At 39.7% G+C, this 26280-nt stretch overlaps 1 protein-coding gene across 4 annotated transcripts in view; it reads right to left on the minus strand.

The window, feature by feature from the left end:
* Positions 1 to 26280, minus strand: part of POC1A (POC1 centriolar protein A) — a 162177-nt gene that overhangs the window by 93056 nt on the left and 42841 nt on the right. For all 4 annotated transcript variants that reach the window (XM_043975386.1, XM_043975387.1, XM_043975388.1 and 1 more), the window contains 2 exons: positions 9434 to 9502; positions 6747 to 6842 (listed from right to left, as the gene is read on the minus strand). In XM_043975386.1, coding sequence (XP_043831321.1) covers positions 6747 to 6842; positions 9434 to 9502 — 165 coding nt within the window. The remainder of the gene's footprint in view (positions 1 to 6746; positions 6843 to 9433; positions 9503 to 26280) is intronic.

Below are 26280 nucleotides of genomic sequence, written 5' to 3' on the forward strand. Positions count from 1 at the left end.
AATTTTCTTATATTTTCCACCAAAAACAGATGTTATTTGGAAATGACTGTGGGTGGAGATGAAGCTAGGTGCCCAAGGGTTGCTTAAGCATTCAGCACAGCTTCTACAAAGAGCATGTGAATTCTGCTACAACAATTACATGAATGCAGAAAGCCATTCAATCACATCCTGATTATCAAATTGCCACCAGTGATATTAACCTGGAGCAAAGAAAATCCTAATCCCTTCCCATCTTTAAAAGGAAACACCATTAAGGAAGACAGATCCCCTCCAAAAGATGATTTGGGGATTAAAAGTACAACAGGAACTTTAAAGGAAAACATTTTAGAGATGAAAACTGCCACACAATCTGATGGGGCCCACATGAAATTTCACCTGTAACTCCACATGGCAATGTGCCATAGAGATTTGGCCATTTTCTTGTAAATGTCACTGTGATCAATGGAGATGGTCAACCAAGAAGAGCCTAAATCCAAAATGACTGTCAGAATGAATTATCCAGTCTGATTTTGCAAACAATTAATGTCCCCCAAATAAATGCACACTCCTCTTTCATTAATCTTCTCTCTGTAGTAATAATCCACACTGCACTTTTCCCCATTTTTTTATGACTATGATAGGAAAGTGGTAGATTCCACCCCACTGCTAAGTCCCTTTTAAAAAATAATTCTTGGTCTGCTCCCACAGACACAAATACACCAAGACTCATTAACAAAGCCACTGGACACAAGTAGTCAAAGGAACTAGGGAAGCTGCAGCCACATTGCTGAGATCTGAAGATGCCCCATTACCTGGAGAAAATAAGCCCCTGCGCCCAAGGACTAAAATTATAGTCTCAGAGTTCCCTGAGGCACCTAGTTCAACCCATGTTTGAACAAAAGAATGAATAGTTATCCCTGGTATTCTATTTGAAGACCTCTAGTGAGAGGGCCACAGACATCCTACCTTTTCAGGTTCCTCTTTTGGACAGTTCTAAATGTTAGGGAATTTCTTCTGGTATCTAACCTAAATGCTGCTCTGCAACTTCCATCCATCGCTCCTACATCTGCCCTGAAGAACCAAGGAAGAAGAGTCTAATCCTTCTTACACACACACACACACACACACACACACACACACACACACCTCAGCTCAGTATAGAATTCATCAATTTCTCTATTCCCAAGAGCACATCCCCTCAAGTGAGGAGGAATTAGTATAGTCAATTTTAGTGTGAATTTGCTAAGCAACAACTACATATTGACCCATTTTCCAAATGTTTACAGAAATAATGTGATCTCTTCCCAGGTAATTCTCAGATTCAGATTTAAATACTGGGGCAGCTGGGTGGTGCAGTGGATAAAGCAGCAGCCCTGGAATCAGGAGTACCTGAGTTCAAAAGACACTTGGCACTTACTAGCTGTGTGACCCTGGGCAAGTCACATAACCCCCAGTGCCCCACCAAAAAAAAAAGATTTAAATACTGGCATTCTCAGTAAAATTTCCTAATTTTTTTCACTCACTTATTCACACTGTCCAACCAGAAATATGTGACTGAAATTGTTGGGTAGAGAGAGATTCACTTTTATGATCTTGATAAAATATCAGGATAAAATAATAAAACCTGATTCCTTAGAAGACAATAAGTGTGAATGATAAGTAGCAGACAAAGTGCCCTGCTGTTTTTAGGAGCAAACAACAATGGAAAAGATGAGAAATATTATTTATGATCTCAGATAACAATAAACAGAATATAGTAATGATGAAACTGACATTTTAAATACAAGATGGCAAAAAAAGATCTCATAAATATTATGGACTCTTGACAGAATATAACTTATAACTGAAATACAGCAATGGATAGGTAGAATAGCTCAGTATGTTTCTTGGTGGAAATCAAACATAAAGGTGGAAGAAGCACAACATCGAGCATATGAGGAAAAGAAGACTCAGAGAGGGGCAGCTAGATGGCGATGTGGATAGAGCACCGGCCCTGGAGTCAGAAGTACCTGAGTTCAAATCCGGCCTCAGACACTTAACACTTACTAGCTGTGTGACCTTGGGCAAATCACTTAACCCCAATTGCCTCACTTTAAAAAAAAAAAAAGAAGACTCAGAGAACTTCAGGGAGAAAGAAGTTGTTCAATCTTGAAAGAGTGGGAAAACAGAAGGGTATACCATGGGAGGGTATTATCAATATAGGTAAGTTATACATAGAAGATACTTCCTCAACACAGCTCAAGAAGATGGAACTAAGGTGAAACACACTACAATGAGTAACTTCACCAACATAAACCAACATAAACATCTGCTTGAGGTCACAGAGCTTGTGAAGAAGGGAATTTAAACGTGGCATAATATAAAAGAGTGACACAGACCTTTAAGATTAGCATTAGGAAGACTAAGAAGCTCAAAATAAGCAGGTGTGTAGAACATTCCAAGGATAATGAAAAGGGCTATATTTGGAAAAAATGATGAACAAGGAAGGAATAGGCCTGTTTCTTAGGGTAATAATAATAGAGGGTGTCATGGTAACAGGTGAAAGAAAAAAAGCACAACTATTCAACTCTCTGGGCTTTTCATTTTGTTCCCAATATCCTGTTCAGAAGAATGATCTTCAGAATGAAAAAATTAGCATGAACATGGGTGAAGGACTGAAGTACAAAATAGTAAGGAGACCGCATGAGAGTGCTTAGCCACTTTAAATGGGATCAAGACTCCAGACCTAAGAGAAGTTACCTCCAGATCTACTGTCTAAGAACCAGTGTTAGTCATCTTTGGAAAATGACAGCAAAGAGGAGAGATGCCAGAAGACTAGAAGTGCCAACTTTCAAAATGGCAAATTCTGGAAACTACAGGCCAGTGAATTTGACATCAAACTTCAACACAATTCTAAAACTGGGTTATTAAGCAAATGCTTTATGAGCACTTATCTGAGAAGAATAACCAATAACATGAATGGACTCAAGACTTAAGAGAAATGAAAACTGGGCCGAAATAAAAAGCCCAAACACCACCATCACCAAGTTTACATTTGTATAGTAGTTATACTTTACAATGAATTTTTATATCCATTACCACAAGAACTCTGTGAGAGAGATGGAGAAACACCTCCATATGACAGAGAAGGCAATGGGGGTCCCAGAAGGCCAAGTTTTTTGCCTGTGGTCACACAACAAGTTAAACTGATGACAAGATATAGAGTAGAATAGACATTTTCTGACTTAATCTAAAGTTCTCATTTTATCTTGTTAATGAAACTAGCTCTCATGAATGTCAAATACCATTCAAGAGCAGAAAACAGTATATTACTGCACGAGTTACTAGGTAAAGATTGGGAAAGGCTAATGGCCTGAGAAGGTACTGAGAAGTATCATCCAGGATGACATCTCAAAAGATGACATAGGAAAAGAAAGTATCAAAAATCAGAGTTCCTGCTTTCCTAGAAACTTCCTTTGAGGGCTAGAGTTGAAGCCCTCAGGGAAAAGTTAGCAAAGAGAAAACCACACATGACACTTAAGTTGGAAAAGATTTTTTTAAATTTAGGTATATTCGGGGCAGCTAGGTGGCGCAGTGGATAGAGCACCAGCCCTGGAGTCAGGAGGACCTGAGTTCAAATCTGGCCTCAGACACTTAATACTTACTAGCTGTGTGACCCTGGGCAAGTCACTTAACCCCAATTGCCTCACTAAAAAAAAAAAAATTAGTTATATTATATTCATTATTATTGAATATATACGTGAACCAGCCATACCATGGTGAAATTTATGGATACAAGTTTATGAGTAATTTCCATCAGTCTTTATAAAACAAACTTTTGATATCTTTCCCCAACTGCCAAACCTGTCTCTCCTCTATTACTAATAAAGTCAACACTCCCTTTGTAGCCAATCAGCTTCCCAACCTTAAGTCCTTCTCAATTCTTCAGTCTCCCTCCTCTCCCTCTCCCCTCATTATATATGATTGGCTGCCAAATCTTGCCAGTTATACCTCCACGTGCCTTTCGCTCATCCTCTTTTCTCCACTCATACTGTCATCATCCTCATGCAGTCCCTCACCATCTCTTGCCTCAACTACTAGAAAAGCCTCCTAACTGAATTCAGTTTCCAGTCTCCCCTCTCCATCTGTCTTCCTTGCTCAAGAATCTTCAGTAGCTCCCTATCGCATTTAGGTTAAAACACAAACCATCAGTATAGCAATCAAAGTACTCATGATCTGGCTCTAGCCTAACTTTTCAAAGCTTATTGCAAATTACTCCCCTTCTTGTACCCATTGTTCTTCTTGTACTCATTTGCTGTTCCCCAAACTTAGCGCTCCATCTGCTACTTCTATACCTTTGCACAAACCATCCCCTCTGCTTGCAGTGCATGCCCCTCTTCTCACCTCTGCTTCCTAGAATTCCTAGTTTCCCATCAAGCTCAGCACACGGCCCAGCTCCTTCAGGAGCCTTTATGGACACACACCACCCCCATCTCCCCAAATTACAATGTGTGTATATATGTGTGTATGGGTGTGAAGGAAAACATTTTGTAAAACAAAGCATAAAGTATAACTAAGAATCACTGTTATTGATGATAATAAACAAGAATAACAGGCACCTGTGAGCATTCTTCAAATGGCAAGAATACTAGCATCTCCCTCTCAGGGTTGTTGTGGGGATCAAAGGAGATAATATGGAAGGCACTTTACTATTAATGTTATTATTGTTTTTTAATGTTAAAGTGGATGTAACCTTGAAAAGGGATTAAATTTATTCTGTGCAGCCAAAGATGGCCGAATTAGGATGAAATGAACAGAAAATATAAGGAGAAAGATTTAAACTCAATTAAGAATTTCCTAACATTTAGAATTGAGCTGAACTAGATAATGTAGTAGATACAGTGCTGAGCCTGGGGTTGAAAAGACTCATCTTTCTAAGTTCAAATCTGGCTTCAGACACTTACTAGCTGTGTGACCCTAGGCAAGTGACTTAACCCTGTTTGTCTCAATTTCCTCAACTGTAAAATGAGCTGATGAAGAAAATGGCAAACCATTCCAGTGTCTCTGCTAAGAAAATCCTTAAATGGGGTCACAAAGAGTCAGACACTACTGAAAACAATGGAACAACAACAAAATATATAGAATAGGGGCAGCTAGGTGATGCAGTAGATAGAACACCAGGCCTGGAGTTAGAAAGATCTGAGTTCAAATTCTGCCTCAGACACTAGTTATGTGGCCCTGGGGCAGTTCACTTAACCTCTATTTGCCTCAGTTCATCATCTATGAAATGGGCACACACTAGAGAAGAAAATGGCAAACCACTCTAGTATCTTTGCCAAGTACATGGGATCACAAAGAGTCAAACATGACTCAATGACTAAACAACAAGAATGTATGGAATGGGTTGTTTTTAAAATAGTAATTACCTCCTAAGTGAAGGTATTCAAGCACAGTCTGTCAGGGATATTATAAAAGAGAGATCTGCAAAAGGTGGGAGATCAGACCAGATGACCCAACAATACAGATTCTACAGTGGCCTCAGACACTTGACACTTACTAGTGGTGTGACCGTGGGCAAGTCATTTAACCCTCTTAGCCCCACCAAAAAAAAAAAAAAAAGATTCTACAAGTAAAAGCTGGAAGATATAAAATCAGTGTGAAGACTGGCAGAAATCTGTGTTAGATCATGAATAACCTCTTCAAGCCATGGTTGGAAAATACTAAGCACAAGATAAACAATCATGAAACAGCCACACACATCCAGTCACCTTCACAGCAAACTCAAAACACAGAGAGGGGAGAGACTGGTACTACAACAGGAGGAGAGTAGTTCACATGGCTGGCTGGCCACATAGGCCCACCTAGGAAGCAATCTCAACTCTATGTAATTTGGGTAGAAGTCACAAACTGAGTGAAACAGGATTAGAGGGAGATGGCCAAGAATCAGATCAGTCAGAGTCAAAGAACAAACAGGGAAACAACTTCTGTGTTCTTTTCTTAACTTTTGCCAAGATTTGCTGTATGACCTTGGAAATATCACTTCTTGGTGAGTGAGTCAGTTCCTGGTGAACATCTCAAATGGTTGGCTAAGGCTCACAAGCATGAGAGATTTAAACAGGCTGTAGGCAAGTGCATGTAAAGTACTCAGAAAGCACTCTGGGTAACAAATTCCAGAGATCAATACTTAGCTTAAGACATAAATACTAGGTAGGGCTCTAATGAATGAGCCACATATTAATTGTACAATTTTAATTTCAACATTGTGCATTTCTTAAAGACACCTTCTTATACTTAACTGGAATCGGTGTGGTAATAGATGGACTTCCTTCTGGTGGTTTTCAAAAAGAAAATGTTCTGAAATAAAGGCAACCTTCTAAGTTCCACAACAGCTGGTGCTTCAGCAATTCTCCCTTAGTTGCTAGGTCCAGCCTGGTGCTACATCAGAAAAATCACCACTTCTTGAAGCCTCCCACAAAGAGAAAATAGGCCAGGGAAAATTCCCTCTGGCACACATAGGTCCAATAGGGCAAAAAGAAAGTTAGCTCTCTGCCCACAGAAATCAAGCAAATATATTGATTAATCATTTTCTAGGCCTACTTGTCTTACATAACACAGAATCCCATTTATAAACAGCAAAAGTAAAGTATCCAAGTGTTCTTTTTGCTTCAGACTTGGTAATAAAAATCCTCATACAAAGGAAACCTTCTAAACCCTTTGTTATGTCCCTCTAATCCCAACTCATTGAAAAAGTCCAAGATTTCAAAATACACTTCTGAAAATTCACCTACCGGACTCTTGGCATCGGCCCTCGAACTGCCAGATCTGTGAGTCTTCAGGGGATCTCCATAATCAGCAGCATCAAAGTTGGACTTCCATACCATCACCTAAAGAAACAAATGCACGTGCGTATGCACATGTGTACACGCACACATATATACATGTGAACATGTGTACACACATGTATGTATATCAAACCATATGTATGTCTTATTCAGCTATGGAAATAAGCCTCTACACACCTAAGAAATAGGAGGAAAATTGGGTGGCAGACACAAAAGCAGTAACCAGTGAGCCTAAACAAAAGAAAAAAATTGTTTGCTGTCCCCTTTCTATTTGGTTTTCCTAGAAAGCTGTGTATTTTTAACAGTTAGATCATTGGGTTTTCTCATCCTAGTGATTGGACAGAAGGGGCAAAACAGAACAATGGTTTGAATTATCAGGGGATGGTAATGGTGAGTGCAGGAAGAATCAATGCATTCTGTAGAATAAGGGGAACTTTTACAGGCTTAATGACTTTTTTGTTTGTTTGTTTGTTTCTTTGCTTTGTGGGGCAATGAGGGTTAAGTGACTTGCCAGGGGTCACACAGCTAGTAAATATCAAGTGTCTGAGGCTGAATTTGGACTCAGGTCCTCCTGAATCCAGGGCTGGTGCTTTATCCACTGCACCACCTAGCAGCCCTGGCTTAATGACTTTTAAGGCTATGGCTACTTTCAAGGCTGGTCCACACATTCATTAGGCTACTCATCTGAAAAATGTGAGCCCACTAAGAGTTGAAAAGAAATAACATATCAAGAGCTCACTCCTTTCTCAGGATTATGTCAATTCTGGATTGGCCTGTGACCTTAAAGAAATATTCACAATATGGGTAGAATCACTTTTTTTGACCAGTCAGAAAGTACCAGAAACTGGACTATATTGAAATGGGACAGGGACATAGAAAGTACTTTACATCTTTTGTAACCTGATCTAGGTAAGATGAAAAATAACTAAATGGCTAAGAAAATTCAAATTAAAGGGGAGAAAAAGTAGAGACACAAATAAATGCTGTATGTATGGTTTTTTAAATAAAAATACACAGGGAGGAAGGAATAATAGCTTTAAAAATGTTACAACTTCTCAGCAAAAAAGGGAAGCTAGCCAAACAATTTAAGGGCATTCTTAGAATATCTTGCAAACTGTAATAAAAAAACTGAATCAAACAGTGTTAGGGAAGTCACGAAGCAATCAATCAGCAGCATGAGTCTGGTGAGGAAGAGAATGCTGGCCTGGAAAAAGTCAAGAATTACAGAGTAAGACTTTTCCAGACGTTCCTGGGTGCATGAGGTGGCTTTGGGCTGTTTGTGTTTAGGCAAGGAAAAAAACAAAACAAAAACAAAGCAGAAAAGAAATCTCTGTCCCAAGTATTGGGTGGATGTGGTTCTAAAATCCTATCCCATTAGATTGTAAGCTCCTTGAGGGTAGAGACTGGCTTTGGTCTCTTTTTGTATCCCTAGCACTGTAGCTGGAACAATGTAAATGCTTTAAAAAAAAAAGAATTACAGAATGAAAAGCTCCACACTTGTCCTCTTCATTCTGTAAGTCACAGGCACCAGGGCTTAGGAACAAGTTCACAACTTGCTCAGTGACTTTTGCTCTTCACCTGACATGTCTATGTCTCCATTCTCCTTTCTGATAACATGGTAACAGGGACCTAGACTCACTCACATCATATTATGGTATCATAACCATCAGAAGACACAAGTAGAATCAAAGCATTCTATAAAACAAGGGCAACTTTTGCAGGTTTAATCAATTTCCAAGCTATGGATACTTGCAAGGCTGGTCCTTCCATTAATGGCTTTAAAATATTTGGCAAGGGCTTCAGCATGTAAGAGAAAAACTAAACGTACATTTTAAAATGTCCATCCTTATAATGGCCATGTTGCATCAAACCCAACCAATATGCTCGTGTACTTAGTTTTCCTCCATACAACAGACAAGGGAGAAGAAACCACCCAAAATAAGGACAATGGAAAAAACTGTAAGTAAAATACACCTTGTTTTACCAACTGGAGACAGCTAGTCCTGAAGGCTGCCATCTTTTCTTTTCTTTTTTTAATCATAAAAGTATTTATTATTTTTCCAGTTTCGTGTAAAGATAGTTTTCAACATTTGTATTCATAGGATTTTTAGTTTCAAATTTTTCTCCCCCCCTCCCTTCCCTCCTCCCTCCCCCAAGATGGAAAGCAGTCTGATATAGGTTATATGAGTCATCTCTTCTAATCAGAGAATGCACCTCTTTTTAAAAATTAATTAATTAATTAGGTTTTTTTTACATATAAGGTATTTTATTTTTTCCGTTACATGTAAAGATAGTTCTCAACTTTTGTTTATGCAAGCTTTACAATTTCAGATTTTTCTCCCTCCCTCCCCTCCCTCCCCCCTCCCCTAGACAGCAGGTAATCTGATATAGGTTATATCTATATATATATACATATAGATGTATATATATATAGATGTATATATACATATACACACACACACACACACACACACACACACACACACATATATATATATACCCATGATAACATTAATCCTATTTCGAATGCACCTCTTTTTAAAGTCCACAGGTCTCCAAACCTGAAGGAGAAAGGAAGGCATAGCCTTACCATTTACAGCCCAACTGTGTACCCGACAGATATTTATACTTACTTGCTCATCAACACCTCCAGAAGCAAATAATTCCCCTGATCTTGAAAAGGCAACACAGGTAGCTGGACCCTATTATTAGTTGGGAATGGAGAGGAAGGGAGGAGAAAAAGAAAGAGAATCACACTAAATCATAACATATAAAGAAAACAAAAGTTTGCGTTAAACTATTGCTAATATAAAGCCTTTAAAATATAAGTAATCCCCAGGACTGAGCCTTGAGCAGGAGGAGGGCGTGCTGCTATGTATCTCTCACCTGACCTTTGGATGACTCCCAATTCCTGAAAAATGCCTGTCATCTCTGCCTCCTCTCTCTGCCCTGACCCTACATCCGGTTCTCTTCCTCTCCCCACCAATATCAAAAGAGCTGTCCGTAGGTCATTAGCTAACCTGTTTCCCAGAGACTCTTTCCCATCTTTAACTACTTTCTATCTAAAGGATAAAGTCCTAAGGCCTTTGCAGGTGACTCCTAAATCTACGTAGGTAGTCCGAGTCTCTCTCCATAGCTTCAGTCTCACATCTCAAGTGCCTAATGGCTATTTCAAACTCAATACCCTTTAGACATTTTAAATTCAAAATGTCCAAAACCTGAATTCATCCCTCCCACCAAAAGCTTACCCTTTTCCAAACATCCCATTTCACCCAGGGGCAACACTAACCTTGAAGTCACCCACATCCTAATGTTATCACTGACTCCTCATTCTCCCTCAGTCAACATATTTAAAAAGTTGTTAAATCCAGTCATTTCTCACATCTGCCCTCTTCTTTCTACTCACATAGACACTACTCTAATTTAAGCCCTCATATTTTGCCTGACATGTTGATTAGGTTTGCTAAAATGCTTCCCCCTGCCCCCACCCAAATGATTTTTATTATTGGGGATGGTTTTCTGGATGGGGAAAGGTTATACATGAAAATGAAAGTAATTTTTTTAAGTAAAATTTTTTAAATAAAAAATTTTTAAAAAAAGAAATAGCCCATGAAGCATCCTGGTATAGTCCTAATCAAATAATAAATTATATTTCAAGTTTCCAAGTTGCATATGGAATTAAAGCAAAGTTCACCAAAGCGCACAGCTTGACCATCTCTAGCTTGCCTAGAAGAGATAAAAGTGCCAGCAGTATTACACTCCATCAGTCTCTGACAGAGGACATGAAGAAAGACATGGCTTCCCTCCTTGATACCAACCTCAAAGTATAGGGACATTCTCCAAAATAACCTTGTTTCCCCAAAGTACTCTAATGTTGTTTATTTATACAACATTAATCTTAACCCTTCTGACTCCAGGAATATTTTTACCTCTAAAGCATCTTAAAGATTTTTTTGAGTAATAGTTGGCACTGGAGAATAACTAAGACACATGAAAGTTGAACTCCTTAGCCAAAAAGAAATGGAGTGAGACAGGAGAGTCACAAGGTAGCATTCTAGAAAGACCTAAAAGTAGCCACAATTTTAGCTTCTTTGAATATCGTTATCCCACTTTTTACTAAATGATTTCAAAACTGTCTGGGGAGCCACAGTGCCAACAACATCCTACTCCCTCTAACCACAAGCCCAACATGTGAGCAAAGAGAGTGGGAACCAAAGCTAGATGAATTAATAATATACTTCAGAGAACAGAGATGCTTCCCATACATCTGCTGCTAAGGTGGCTGTCCTCAAGTGGCAAAGGTAGTATGATAGAGAGTTATGGGAGCACTTACCAGCTGTGTGACTCTAAGCAAGTCACTTAACCCCAATTGCCTCACCAAAAAAAAAAAGAAAGGAAGGAAGGAAGGAAGGAAGGAAGGAAGGAAGGAAGGAAGGAAGGAAGGAAGGAAGGAAGGAAGGAAGGAAGGAAGGAAGGAAGGAAGGAAGGAAGGAAGGAAGGAAGGAAGGAAGGAAGGAAGGAAGGAAGGAAGGAAGGAAGGAAGGAAGGAAGGAAGGAAGAAAGAAAGAAAGAAAGAAAGAAAGAAAGAAAGAAAGAAAGAAAGAAAGAAAGAAAGAAAGAAAGAAAGAAAGAAAGAAAATTAAGTGAGAACCTCACTGTTCACACCCAGGGCTAGGAGATGATCTGGGATAGTTCTCCTGTTGGAACATCCCAGATCATATGTTTTTGGCCAGTCATGGTTTTTTCACAAACAAGTAAAATAGTAATAACAGCTATGTACTGCTTTACAAAATTCCTTTACCCAATTCTCATAACAACTATGGAAGAAAGACAAGGAAAAGAATTATCATCAGATAAGGAAACTGAGGGGAGAAAGGTGAAGTGATCTGTCAATGGTCACACAGTGAATACATGGAAAAGCCAGATTTGAAATGTAACTCCAAACCCGGTATACTTTTCATTTCATTATGTTATCCATACAAACGGAAAACTGGACACAAAGTGAAATGTAGTATTGGGAAGGGAAGGGGGATGGGGAGGTCAGGAAGAAGAGGGAAGAAAAAAAGCATACAAAGCCTAAATCAAGAAAAGGTTGTCTTAGCACAGGTTTCTACCTAGTGATTTGTTTCTAAGAAGCTTCAGTCACAAAGAATGACTAAACAAATACTTGTGAGTTCAGTTCCTTGCCTGACCTCATTCAACCATGACCACAAAATGTCAAGTTGAGCACACTATGTGTAGAAATAAAGTTCTAGGAGTGGAATCACAATAAGGAAATAAGAAAACAAATGGAATTAAAATTCTCTGATCATTTCCAGGACCATCTCCTAGAAAGATGTTCAAGGAGGATCCTACAGTTTCCCAAAGTGGCCCAGCCAGAAACTGAGACCCTGCCCAGACCAGCCTACAACTATGACCCCTCAGCGTTTTTTGTGTTTGATAAGAAGCCACTCCAAGTCCATGACCCTCCAATGAAGAGCTAATTGTTTATTAAAAAAAAATGTGAGCCTCCTTCAACAAACCTTTGGAGGTGGAGTTGGGTGTTGTGTGCCCAGCTAAGTGGGGTCAGCAAGCTAGGTCAAGTGCTCTAATGTTTGATAGAAACCAAAACCATGAATTACTCAATTCATTCCTGACTACTGAAATGTTTAGCAAATCAAAGTCTTCATGTCTCATATAACTCTGCAACAGAGTTCTTGGAAAAGAATAGTAGGTATTAGAAGAAAGTAGCCCACTTGTCTGGAGAAGTGTGCTAACAGTCAAGTATAACTACACACACCTCTATAGGCAATAGCAGTTAGTTTTCAGGTACACAGGCAATAAGAGCTCCAATGTTGGGTTGGCATTCTTTATTTTTATATAAGCTTTCAGAATCAGGGGTATAATATACTCCTAGGACAATTGAGGACAGGCACTCATAGAGACTAAAATATTGTCACCTAAAGAGCCAATGCCTGGCCAACCTAGTCAGTCAATAAACATGTATTAAGCACCTAACATGCCCAGGCACTGTGCTAAGTGTTGAAGATACAAAAATAAGCAAAAGATAGTCCCTGAAACAAACAAATATATACAAACAAGCTACATACCAGATAAATAGGAAATAATTAAGAAAGAGAAGCCAGCAGAATAGGGGTTGGGAAAGACCTAGTCTGTCACTGCAGGGTAATCCATTTTTGCCATTGTGTTAATACAAGCAGGTAAGCTGCTCCCAACTTTTCCCCAGGGCACTCAGGAGGGGTACACCAGTTAGAGAGGAATAGACATTCATACCAGAAGCTCTTCACTGCTACTGCTCAGCAGAAATATAATACCATAGGCAGTTCAGATCTTTGGAAGATGGGTCACAGCCAGATCTGTCTCAAACCATACAAATATGCACACACATATGGAACCAAATGACAAAAACAAAGATGTGTAGACATACAGATTCTAATGTGGTTTTTGTTTGTTTTAGGATTGGGGCAGGGAACAGTTTCATCTCCTCTGGGTTTCAAAAGATATTTTTGAATAAGCGTAAGCACAAGGGAATAAATTAAAGTTGTACCATCTCAAAATGACATCCCATCCCAAAATACATAAGATGGGTTGCGCATTCCCCAGAATTCCCAGAGATCAAGGTAGTACTCTACATACTCGAGGTATTTATTTAATAAGCACATGCTTCTGAATTCATCTACTTTATAACAATTTTATTCATTTTTATTAATTGTTTTCATCTTTATTCTTGTTCTCAACTTACTGATCATCCCACAATGCCATTAACACTAGTATCCACTGCTAAGGGTCTAATTGTAGGTCTCATTGATGTTTCAAACAAGCCAGATTTGGGGGAAAATGTGGCTAAAATTCAGATTGATATGGCAGCTTATTGATATTGATATGCCTTTCAGTGGCCCTGGCTGAATTCCTAATCTGGAATCCAATATATAACCTCCTTTGAGTCTTTTTTTTTTTCTTTTTTCTTTTTGGTGGGGCAATTGGGGTTAAGCGACTTGCCCAGAGTCACACAGCTAGTAAGTGTCAAGTGTCTGAACCAGATTTGAACTCAGATCCTCCTGAATCCAGAGCCAGTGCTTTATCCACTGCACCACCTAGCTGCCCCCCTCCTTTGAGTCTTAACACATAGGCTGGAGCCCAAGACAAAGTTCTGGCTAGAGTGGCAAATGAAGCAAAAAGTCAACCAATTCCAATTACAACAGCTGCCTCTTCTAAGAAGGATGATTATGAAACTGAGAAAAGACAAAACAAAAACCTGAGAAGTCAGTGAAACATCAAAGTGTGCTTTCTCTGTATGTATTTGGTACATGCTCATCTTTGTACATTTTCCCCCAGTAGAGGATAGGGACGCCTTCTTTTTGACTCTATCCCCAGTGCCCAGCCTTGTGTCTGGCACACAGTGGGCATTCAACAAGTGCTTGAACTGAAGTCTAAGATGCCTCCTGCATTTTGGGAGATCAGATTTCAAAGGAAGAATAGGTAGAATCCAATGGACTTATGTTTTTGTGGAAGAAGTTGGCTCCAGAGGTGTGCTAAGCAATCAAGAACAAAATTCCAAAGCTACAAGGAAAACTTTTTCTGATACGAAGTCTAAAACGACTGTTACTCATATTTTAAAGACATACAGATAATATGGAAGCAAGGGTACATAACTGAAGATGAACATAAAAGACTATCAAGAAATATATTAGTATGCAGAAATATGTCTGATGTGATTGTACATATATAACCTATATCAGATTACTTGCTGTCTTGGGGAGGGGGGAAGGAAGGAGAAAAATTTGAAACTAGAAATCTTATAAAAACATGTTGAAAACTCTCTCTACGTGTAACTAGAAAATAATAAAATACTTTTATGAGGAAAAAAAAAGAATAGGTCATGACTATCATAGCCTATAGAGGTCAAAAAAAGAGAGGAACCATATATAGAGAAATATTTATAAAATAAAGTACAAAGTGCATAGTAGAAAATAAAAGAAAACCTACAAGGAAGCAAAAAAAAAAAAAGCTGGGCAGCTTTGAAAACAATGAGTAGTATTTATTATATAGGTTTTCTAGAAATGGAAATTTATTGTTTTATAGTGAATCCTCTCATTTTCTGCTGTGTACATGGCAATGTTGTCTTTAAGCTTAAAATAGATAAAACATATAAGGCACTACTTTTTTGTGATAGCAAAGAACTGGAAATAAAGTTGATGCCTATCAACTGGAAAATGTCTTGAATAAATGGTATATGAATGTAATGTTTATTTCACCATAAAAAATGGTGAAAGGCAATTAAGAAAAATCTGGAAGACCTGCATACAACCATAACCAGGAAAACAATTTATACAATGACAACAGCAACATAAAGGAAAACAACTTTGAAAGACTTAAGAACTAATCAATCCAATGACCAATCACAACTTCAGAAGACCAATGATGAATTATGGTTCCCATCTCTTGGTAGAGAGATAATGGACTAGATGTTAAAAAATGAAACCTATTTTTAGACACAACCAATGTATGAATTTATTTGGCTTACCTAAATTAATTTGTTACAAGGTAGGGCTTTTTTGTGAGGGTGGGGAAGAAGAGGATGCTGGAAGTGGGGACATTTGTAAAAGGGAATGAATAAGTAGTGGAAAAAGAAAGAACTTTCATGAAACATCGAAAAAAGATATGCAGAATAGCAGAGAAGTTCAGAAGATGACAGTTATCATGTTAAATTCAAAAACAAAGATAGGATGTTACAGATATTTAGCTTCATAAACAATCTTCTTTTTCTATTCTTTGCATATGGATATGTTTATATTTGTTTAGTTCATAATGAAAAATATTTAAAGAAAAAAGACCATGCTAAATGAGCTACATTTCCTTTTTAAACTCCTTGTTTGTGAGTGTCATTTCCAGATTCATCCTTTTCTTCCATCACTCAGCAGTCTTTCTTCCTCTCATAATTACTTAGTCAAAATTTTCTACACAATCCAAATTATAATGGTACCAACTTCCAGTCCATTCTTTTTCTTAAAGTAATAAACGTTTTTATTTATAGTTTTGAGTTTCAATTTTTATCCCTCCTTCCCCCCCAGAGGGTAAGCAAGCAGATACAGGTTATATATGTAAAACATTTCCGTATTAGTTATGTTGTACAAGAAAAGTTGAATAAAAGAAAAAAATTAAAAAGTGAAAAATAGCATGCTTCAGTCTGTGTTCCATCAATATCAGTTCTTTCTTTGGAGGTGGATAGTAGGCTTCATCAGTAGCCCTTTGGGATTGTCTTGGATCACTGTATGGCTGAGAATAGTTAGCTCATTCACAGTTCTTCATCAAACAATATTGCTGCCTCTGTGCACAATGTTCTCTTGGTTCTGCTCACTTCACTATACATCAGTTCATACAAATCTTTCCAAGCCTTTCTGAAATCATCCTGATTATCATTTCTTATAGCACAATAATATAGCATCTCCATCATTTGCCACAGCTTGTTTAGCCATTCCCCAATTAAAGAGCTGCTAGAAATATTTTTGTACAAATAGGTCTTTCCCCCTTTTGGGGGGGGAGGGGATGTCTTTGGGATATAAACCTAGGAGAGGTATTGCTGAATCGAAGGGTATGCACAGTTCTGTAGCCCTTTGGGCACAGTTCTAAATTGCTCCCCAGAATGTTTGGATCATTCCGCAACTCCACCAACAGTGGATTAGCGTCCCAGCTTTCCCACATTCCCTCCAACACCCACCATTTTCCATTTTTGTTATATTTGCCAGGGCACTCTTAAGCTCATCATCCTGCTCTCTTCCCCAGCCCCTTATACTAAAGTACTTAGATACCCACAAAGATACTCTTTCAAACTCTCTAACCTCTTAAATCCTCAACCTCCTTAAATCCCATGACCTATTCCTTCACTCCAATTCAGCCAACCACAGGGATGGTCACACCCTCAAGCTCACTAGCACCCACAGGTGTTCTACTAAGCACCTGCAAACTCCTGACATTCCTTTCAGTGATTCTACTTTTCTATCCATTCCATGCTCTCTCAAGCCATTACCACTGCTTTGACTTCCCTCTCCTTCCCTCTCCAAAAACCAACCCAATGGTTAGCCATTCCAACTCTACACTGTCCTCTGCTCTTGAATCCCCTACTCCCTTATCCCGTCAGCACCAAACCTTGACCCTGGATTATTTCCACCATCATCATCATCTGCTCCTCCTCAAAAATGGTGAAAACAGGGGGCAGCTAGGTGGTGCAGTGGATAAAGCACCAGTCCTGGATTCAGGAGGACCTGAGTTCAAATCTGGCCTCAGATACTTGACACTTACTAGCTGTGTGACCCTGGGCAAGTCACTTAACCCTCACTGACCCACAAAAAACCAACACAAACAAAAAAACCCCACCAACAAGAAAAATGCTGAAAACAGCTGGAAGAAGTCTCACAATCGGGCTGCCTGAGGAATATTACAAATGTATGTAATCCAACCTCAACTGGGCCCTCACTGTAGAAAGACAGTCCTTTGGGGCAGCTAGGTGGTGCAGTGGATAGAGTACCCTCCCTGGAGTCTGAAGGACCTGAGTTCAAATTCGGCCTCAGACACTTGACACTTACTACCTGTGGGACCCTGGGAAAGTCACTTAACCCCAACTGCCTCACCCCCCAGAAAAAAAGAAAGAGAGAAAAGAAAAGAAAGTAAGTCCTTTAATTTCTCCCTAACTCACCACCTATCTCTCTCCTCATTAGAAGCTATTCCAGAACATTTTTCCCCTCCTCAAGGCTCCTCCCCCACCTCCCTGTCTTCCCATTCTCTCAGGTGAGGACTATGCCTCTTTAATTGATAAAACTGAGCCCATTCAAACCCAAGTTCTCTTTTCCCACCCTCTTCTCTCAAAACACCCCTTGACATCATCACTCTCTCTTCCTGGCTTTCCCATGTCTGAAAAAGAGGTGGTCCTTCAGGCTTGCCAGTTGCCAGAACATTTCAAATCAGCCATGTCTACTTAGTAGGTAACTCATAGTAACTGTGTATCTAAGTCAACTTTAAAACAGACTTCTAGAGGGCAGCTAGGTGGTGCACTGGATAAAGTACCTGCCCTGGATTCAGTAGTACCTGAGTTCCAATCTGGCCTCAGACACTTGACACTTACTAGCTGTGTGACCCTGGGCAAATCACTTAAACCCCATTGCCCTGCAAAAAAATCCCCAAATAACCCAAAAAAAAAGCAATAATCTAGAAACACAGATGCTTCCTCTGACCCCTGGCCCATGGCACCCTACTCTCTCTGGGCACTTGCACTGTAGGGAAAGAAAGGAGAGCTGAGCTGGGTCCAAATTGGTCAATTCTTTGACCTGCCCAGGTAGTTATTATCCTTCAACTCTCCTGCCCTTTCTCAAACGCCCCAAGCAACTTGCCCAGAGAAATCTACCCAAACTGCTGACCAATTCTCCAAAGCAAAAAAACAATAGGGCAGAAGACTCAGTAATTAAGAGAAAAAGGGGGAGAAGCCAAGCCCCTTCAAAAGTGCTACTTTTTTACCAAAATCATCTCTTTTATCTCCATGCTTTGAGACATAATTTCCAGAAAGAGTCTCACTGCAACACTGTTGCATTACAACAAAACTGGGCTATTCATTCATTCAGCAAATATTTCCCAAGTCCCTTCTGTGTGGAAGTTCCTGCACCAAGGTTGTGGGTGATACACAGATGAATTTGATATGTTCCCTCCCTCTGCAGAGCTTATAGACCAAGAGACAAGAGACACATGCAATAGTAAACATGTGCTGAAGAAAGCAGGTAAAAGTCCACAACATGGGGAGGCAGGAGCTAGGTTGAGGGTGGGGGGGCTCTTATGGTGGACAGGGACATTCTAAATAGTTCAACCCAGTACAATATAACCTTTATGCTAGAACAGCTAAACATGTGAACTATGTAAAAATCACTTTTACAACACAATGCATCCAGTTCTGTGGCTATATACAGTCTAAGTGAACAAGCAAACGCAAACACAACTGGAGCACCAAATTTAACTTCCTCTCACCCACCTACCACCCACCACTCTCTTACAAATAGCTACAAAAGACTGAAACAAATGGTTATGATTCTATATTATATTTCATCCCTCAAAATAAATAAATCCGGGCAGCTAGGTGGTACAGTGGATAAAGCACCAGACCTGGATTCAGGAGGACCTGAGTTCAAATCCAGCCTCAGACACTTGACATTTACTAGCTGTGTGACCCTGGGCAAGTCACTTAACCCTCATTGCCCTGCAAAAATAAATAAATGAATGAATAAATAAATCCATGTTTCTAGTCTATTACTCTGAGTTCCAACTGCTATGAAGAGGTATCAGAGCCTTTGCTCAGGTGAGGAGATTTGCAAGGTGTTAACTGATGACATTGGGTAACTTCTCCAGGCCTGTTTCTATAGCCAACAAATTAAGGGTTAGAGTTCTAAATCACCTCTAAATTCCTTTCTAGCTCTGAAATACTTTTATATTCTCTATCAAGTCTGACCAAGCAAACACTGTGGCCTCCTGTTCCAGCTGCTTAACTGCCAACCATCCTTTTATACCAAATGTCCAGAAAGGACACTCTATACTCAAAATGCCTTTCTTTCTTTTCTCGCCTTCTCACTTCTTCATCCTTTGCAATCTGCTCCTGACAGTCAACTTCTCAAGAGTTCTCATCTCACATTTCCAAATGACTATCATTTTCCTTTTTTTTTTTTTTTTTTTTGGTGAGGCAATTGGGGTTAAGTGACTTGCCCAGGGTCACACAGCTAGTAAGTGGTAAGTATCTGAGGCCAGATTTGAACTCAGGACCTCCTGAATCCAAGGCTGGTGCTCTATCCACTGTGCCACCTAGCTGCCCCTCCAAATGACTATCATACATCTACACCAGAATTTCCTGCTGATGTATCCAACTTGACAGGTCCAAGACCAAATTTGTCATCTCTACCCCTCTCCAACCCCGCCAAAACCCGATCCTTCTCTTTGCTTCTCCACTTGTGTTTAAGAGAGCAGTCACCCAAGCTTGAAACCTCGGCGTCAATCTTGACTTCACTAGCCACATTCAATCCAATGATAAGTTCCATTGCTGCTCTTTCCCCACCGGCTCTCTCACATCCATCTCTTTCCATGCTCCCTTCCAAATGACTACAACTGCCTTTTAGCTGGTCATCCTGCTTCCATTTTCTCTTCCCTCCAATTTATCCCCCACGCTACGGCCAGATTGGTCTTTCTAAAGCATGGCTCTGAGCACGCTGTACCAGACCCTCAAACATGGCTCCACACAGCTTAGGAACTTCAGTCTAGCATTCAAGGCTTTCCAGAATCTGGCCCTGACCTAGCTTTCCAACCTTAATACCTACTACTCACTATACTCTCCACTACTCCACTACAAAGTATATTCCTTCCCCTCCCCACATCTGTACTTGTCCTCCAAGACCAAATTAAAAACCACCTCCTCCAAACAGCTTTTGATTCTCCGAGATGTGAGTTCTCGCTTCTCTGTACTTTCTCTCATGTACCTGCCACACTACTCTGTATTAAATTTGACATCTTACGTCTGTAGCACCACAGCACTCTGCCAATAACAGGCATCTGTTAACATGTGCTGAACCTAAGTGAATTGTTATATTCCACAAGGAGAGATGCACTACAAAAGGAACCAGAGGACAGCAGCTCCCCCCATTTTTTGATCTAAGAATGATTTTTACATTTTTAAATACAATAAAACTTTTCTTTTAAAATATAAAAATCATTCTTAGCTTACTAACCTATACAAATCAGGCTGATTCCTGCTCTAGGATATAAAAAAGATTAATGTTACCAACAATTACAAAGCAAATTCTATTTGCAAACTCAGGAGTGCCAATCAATATAAAAAAACATTTTTATCAGGCATAGTCCCTGTCCTCTCGGGGCTTACACTCTTAAGAAAGTCCACAATAATATGAACAGAGAAAGGCATAGGCATGCAAACCAAAACACAGAAAAATGCAAATTTCTGGGTGCAGCCAGCAGGGTACCAGTGGATCAGAAACACAGATGCTAGAAATAGCCACTGCTCTGGCACTCCATTATGGCTTCCTGGAGGTGGTGACATTTCAGGGGCTATTTAAGCAATGACAAGAAGGGAGTTTAGACAAGAGCTGGCCATTCCAGAAAAAACCCAAATGACCCAGATAAGAAGCTAGAAAAATTCCAGACTATTTTTAAAGTTTTCCCCCTTCCCCTAAATGTGGGAAGGGGAAAATAAAAAGCCACTTATTATTTGCTGTGATTAAAACTAAACTCATCCTTTCTCTGCTCCCATACTTTGTACAAACCATTTCCAAAAGTCACCTTCCATGCCTCTACCAATAATCCTTCTCCAATTAAAATGTTACCTCCTCCAGGAAGTCTTCTCTGATCTTCTCACAGATAGATGACAGAAAATCCTCTCCCCAGTCTCTCAGTGATCTTGTCTAAGCACTTGCTTAACCATTTTAAAGTTCTATCAGCTGAAGTGTCAGTCAAGTACTAGTATCAAGTAATATATCCCCTCTTGGACTTGATATTCTCACAAAGGTATCATTTTAAAAATGCACAGAATTGAAGTGAGTCAAATATTTCATAAAAATTAAGCAAGGGGGGTGCAGCTAGGTGGCACAGTGGATAAAGCACCTGCCCTGGATTCAGGAGAACCTGAGTTCAAATCCAGCCTCAGACACTTGATACTTACTAGCTGTGTGACCCTGGGCACGTCACTTAACCCTCACTGCCATGCAAAAAAAGGGGGAGAGGGGATTAAGTAAGGCCAGTTAGGAAGCCTTCAGATGCTTTTCAAAGTAAGCAATGAAAGGAGCCATTATTCTGTACTAAAAATAATGAAGCTCTTTAGGAACTGAAGTGTTAAATCACATATTAAACTGGTCTATGCAGGCAATGGAGGACATTATGGCTTACTTAAACCAGGATCACATCTACAAAGAAGGGATGCGACTAAGTGTCCTGGTAAAAGGATATTTACTAGTCCAAGCCCAATTAGTGAGAAATAGCTCATAAGTGTGTATAAGTACAAAGTCAGAAAAGAGAGGGGAAAATTCACATTGGATTTGCTCACACCCCACTCCAGGGCCGGTTTCTAGTGAATTTTCTACTGACTAGTTAACATGCAATAAATGGAGATTATAATGGCATCACACTTATCAGCCCCTAGAATAACATACTAGCCTCTCTGTTTCATTTGCCCCTTGGCAGAAGTAAAGCTTTCTTGCAGGTGCTGCATTTGGAAACATGTAGCCCTCATCAATCACTGCTCAAAGCAGCAAAAGTACCCAAGGAGTCAAACCCAACAGTGAATCTGAGCAACAACAGAGCCCACTTCACTTCCCCCAGCCCCCACATCTTCTTTACTATTCATGATCCACAGGCATCTTGGGCATCTATAGGATTTCCTCATGCAAATGTGTAAAATGTGTGCAACCGGCTAAGTTTCCTAGGGCAGGGACAAGTGAAATCAAGGACAGGCCCACTTAGGAACCAGAGCTGCTGCTGCTTTTTTAAATTAAATTTTATTTTTTCAATCAGCAAAAAGTTGCTTCCTCCTTCCCAACACCCACTGAGAGTGAAAGAAAAAAAACCAACAGCTATCATAAACCTATATAGTCAAACAGTACAAATTTCCACATTAACTATGAGAGAGACAAAGAGAGACACACAGAGAGCTCTGCACTCTGAGTCTTTCATATCTAACAGGAGGTTTCATCATTATTCCTCTGGAATTATATGGTTGGTCATTTTGTTGACTTGCTCTTTTTTTTTTTTTTGCAGGGCAATGGGGGTTAAGTGACTTGCCCAGGGTCACACAGCTAGTATGTGTCAAGTGACTGAGGCCGGATTTGAACTCAGGAACTTCTGAATCCAGGGCGGGTGCTTTATCCACTGCACCACCTAGCTGCCCCCGGTTGGTCATTTTGTTGATCAGAGGTTCCAAGTTTTTCATTATGTAAATGTTCTCCTGATTCAGTTAATCTTCATTAGTTCTTAAAATTTTTCTGAGATTTCTCTGAAACCATCACCCTTCATTATTTCTTACAAAACAAGTGTTCCATCACATTTAAATGCCATAATTTGTTTAGTCATTTCCCATTTGATGGACACCTCCTCAGATCCCAATTCCTTGCAACTTCAAAAATATTTTTGTATATGCTTTGAGTTTGTTTTGCTTACAACTGATCCCTCCCTCTAATTCCCCCTTTCTTTTATTTCCCTCTTGAGTAAACTATATTTCTGTACCCAACTATTCGTGTGTATTCTTCCCTCCTCTGACTAGTTTATATGAAAGCGAGCTTCAAGTGTCAGTCACTCCCCCAACATCCTCCTTGGTTGCATAGACTTCTGCTTGTGCACCTTGGTTACATAAGATAATTTTCCCTAATCTTCCTTCTCCTTCCCCCTCCATCCTCATGTAGTGTTCTTCTCCTCTTTTTCCATTGTTCCTTTAAAAACATCAAGACAGAACAGAACTCCCAGGCTATTAGATTCCCTCTATGACCCCCTGATGATGATAGAGAGGTTCAGAGGGGACACATGTTGTCATCTCCCTGTATTTGAATGTCAGCAGTTTATCCTTGTTTTGCCCTTTATCGATGACCATACGTTTTTGTCTTTTCACATTTACCTTGTGTTTGAACTTCAGAGTTTCTCCACAGCTCAGGTCTTTTTGTCAGGAATGCTTCAAAGTCCTCTATTTCCTTAAAGATTCATTTTTCCCCTGTAGCAGTATAATCAGTTTTGCTGATTAAGTTATTCTTGGCTATTCTGTAATGTCATATTCCAAGTTCTCCTCTCCCTAATTGTAGTAGCTGCAAAATTAAGTGGGATCTTGGCTGGGGCTCCTCAGTACTTGAAATTTATATTTCTGGTCACTTGAAGAATTTTTTCTTTAACCTGGAAACTGCAGGGTTTGGCTATAATGTTCCTGGGAGTTTTTATTTCTTCTATTTACACTCTGCCCTCTGGTTCTGAGGAATAGGGGTACTTTTCCTGTCTGACTTCTTGAAATATGATGTTTAGGCTCTTTTTTAGTCATGACTTTCAGGAAGTCCAGTGATCTTCCATATTTTTTCTTCTTGATCTGTTTTACAGGTCTGTTTCTTTACAATGAAATAGCTTACATGTTCTTCTATTTTTTTCAGTCTTTTCACTTTGCTTTAACAAAGTGAACAACATGCTGACTCATGGAGTCCTTGCTCCTATTTAGTTAATTCTGGTTTTCAGGGAGTGTTTGCTTGGGTAAGGTCTCATACTTCGTGTGCAAATTGTTAATTCCCTTCCCAATACTTTCTTCTCTAGCTCTTCTTTCTTTCCCAATCATTTTCTCTGGAGCTCTCATTTCATTCATTAAAAAAATAAATAAATTCTTTAAAAAAAATCTTCTGGGGGCAGCTAGGTGGCAAAGTGGATAGAGCACCGGCCCTGGAGTCAGGCGGACCTGAGTTCAAATCTGACCTCAGACACTTGACAACTTACTAGCTGTGTGACCCTGAGCAAGTCACTTAACCCTAATTGCCTCACCAAAAAAAAAAAAATCTTCCGTCTTCTCTTCCAGGAATTCTAGTTGAATTTGTGCTCAAGTTGTGTTTCTCTTTGAGGCTTTGCTTGTAGATGTTTTGAAGTCATTCTCTTTACTGTTGTGCTTTTCCTACAGTGCAAATAGCAAAAGGCTGTATGACCCAAAGAAAGCCTTTTTTGTAAAGGATTAATGTTTTTTAATGGATCAAACAAAGCATTCTTTTCTGGGCCACAGTCCAGACCACAAAATGGAGATAGCTTATTTTAACTAAACTGTGCTTTGTCAAAGAATTACAGTAAAGTTATTTGACTTGTACCTATGGTTATCCATTGTCTATTCATTAAATCAAAGCCCCACCCCCAGAGGCAGACATTGAATCCTCTTCATACTTCATAGAGCCAAAAGGCACTTTAAATACTATTATCTCTCTTTTAGAAGGGGCTTTTTATATTTAAAATACATTAACCTCATTTAAGTCTTGGGCTTTTTTCCATGGTGAGACATCAAAGATTATCTGCTGACAGACCTCTCAAGAAGTATCCAGCAATGCCTCTAGTATTCCATGGCTGAATGTCCAAAGCCAAAAGGTCCATTCAACTGGTATTTAAGTTCTAACTGCACATATTGCCTTTTTGTTTGCTATTCAGTTTCAGTTATATCCAACTCTTCATGACGTCATTTGGGGTTTTCTTGGCAAAGATACCAAAGTGGCTTGCCATTTCCTTCTGCAGCTCATTCGACAGATGAGAAAACTGAGGCAAACAGGATCAAGTGACTTGCCCAGGGTCAAACAGCTAGTAAGGTCTGAGGCCAGATTTGCACTCAGGAAGATGTCTTCCTGACTCCAGGCCCTTCCTCTTGGAATCTCATTTCCTTCAAAACTCAGTTCATTTGGACCCTTTTTCATGAAGCCTTTCCTGGTCCCCAGAATTGCTGGTGTAGCCCCTCTCAAAACCACCTTTTATTCATTTTGTATATATGCTGCATATACTTGTATTAGACTCTAAGCTCCTTAAGGACAGGGGCTGTTTCACTTTTCTTTATATCCAGAGTGCCTTGCACACAGGAAGTCCTTAATGTTTATTGACTGAAGATAGATGTGGAAACTGAGGCCTTTAAGGTGCATAGCAATTAGCAAAGTAGGGAAGTGCAAAGCTGGGTATTCTGACTCTGAAACCAGCGGGGGTTTTTTCACTATTTTATGCAGGAAGCTTCCTCTGCCCCTGTCCCTGCCACAACCCTTCCTTGGAATTCCTGCAGCATCTCTTATGCACTTATCACATCACTTCATAGGTGCATGTTTCTGATCATACAAACCTCCCCTACATGTAGACAGTAAACTCTTGAAGGGCAGTAACAGCTCCAGCGTTTTCACCCCCTTAGCTTCTAGCCTATGGCTCTATAGCCATGCATGCACTTCATGTCGGCCGCATCAGCATGAGCCTGGGAAATAAAATCACAACCTCAGGGAAGCAATCTCCCCAACAGCTGAATCACTTACACCAAGCCCAACCTTGATACCACTCAGAAGACAGAACCAATTCTTGAGATTTACCTTGTACCACGATGTTGCAAGCTTGTTGCAAGCTTTCTGATTAATCTAATGTACCTCCTTCCTCTCTTTTTTTAATGCTCTCCACTATCCAACATCCCTTTTTCAATTATATCAGAAAAAAGTACAAAAGAGCCAATGCACAGACAAGACAGATGAGAATATCAGATGAACAATCACAAAGGATTTTTTTTAACCCTGGGGACAAAGAGATACCATCCACCCCGCCCCCTCCAACGTTCTTGTGGGATAGGTCATAGGTCATGCAGTCTTCCCATATAGATCAAAAGATAGGGAATCGGGAAGCTATGTGGTGCAGTGGATAAAGCACCAGCCCTGCATTCAAGAGGACCTGAGTTCAAATCTGGCCTCAGACACTTGACATTTACTAGCTG

The sequence above is a fragment of the Dromiciops gliroides genome, chromosome 1 (assembly GCF_019393635.1).
Source record: "Dromiciops gliroides isolate mDroGli1 chromosome 1, mDroGli1.pri, whole genome shotgun sequence".
Lineage (NCBI taxonomy): Eukaryota > Metazoa > Chordata > Mammalia > Microbiotheria > Microbiotheriidae > Dromiciops > Dromiciops gliroides.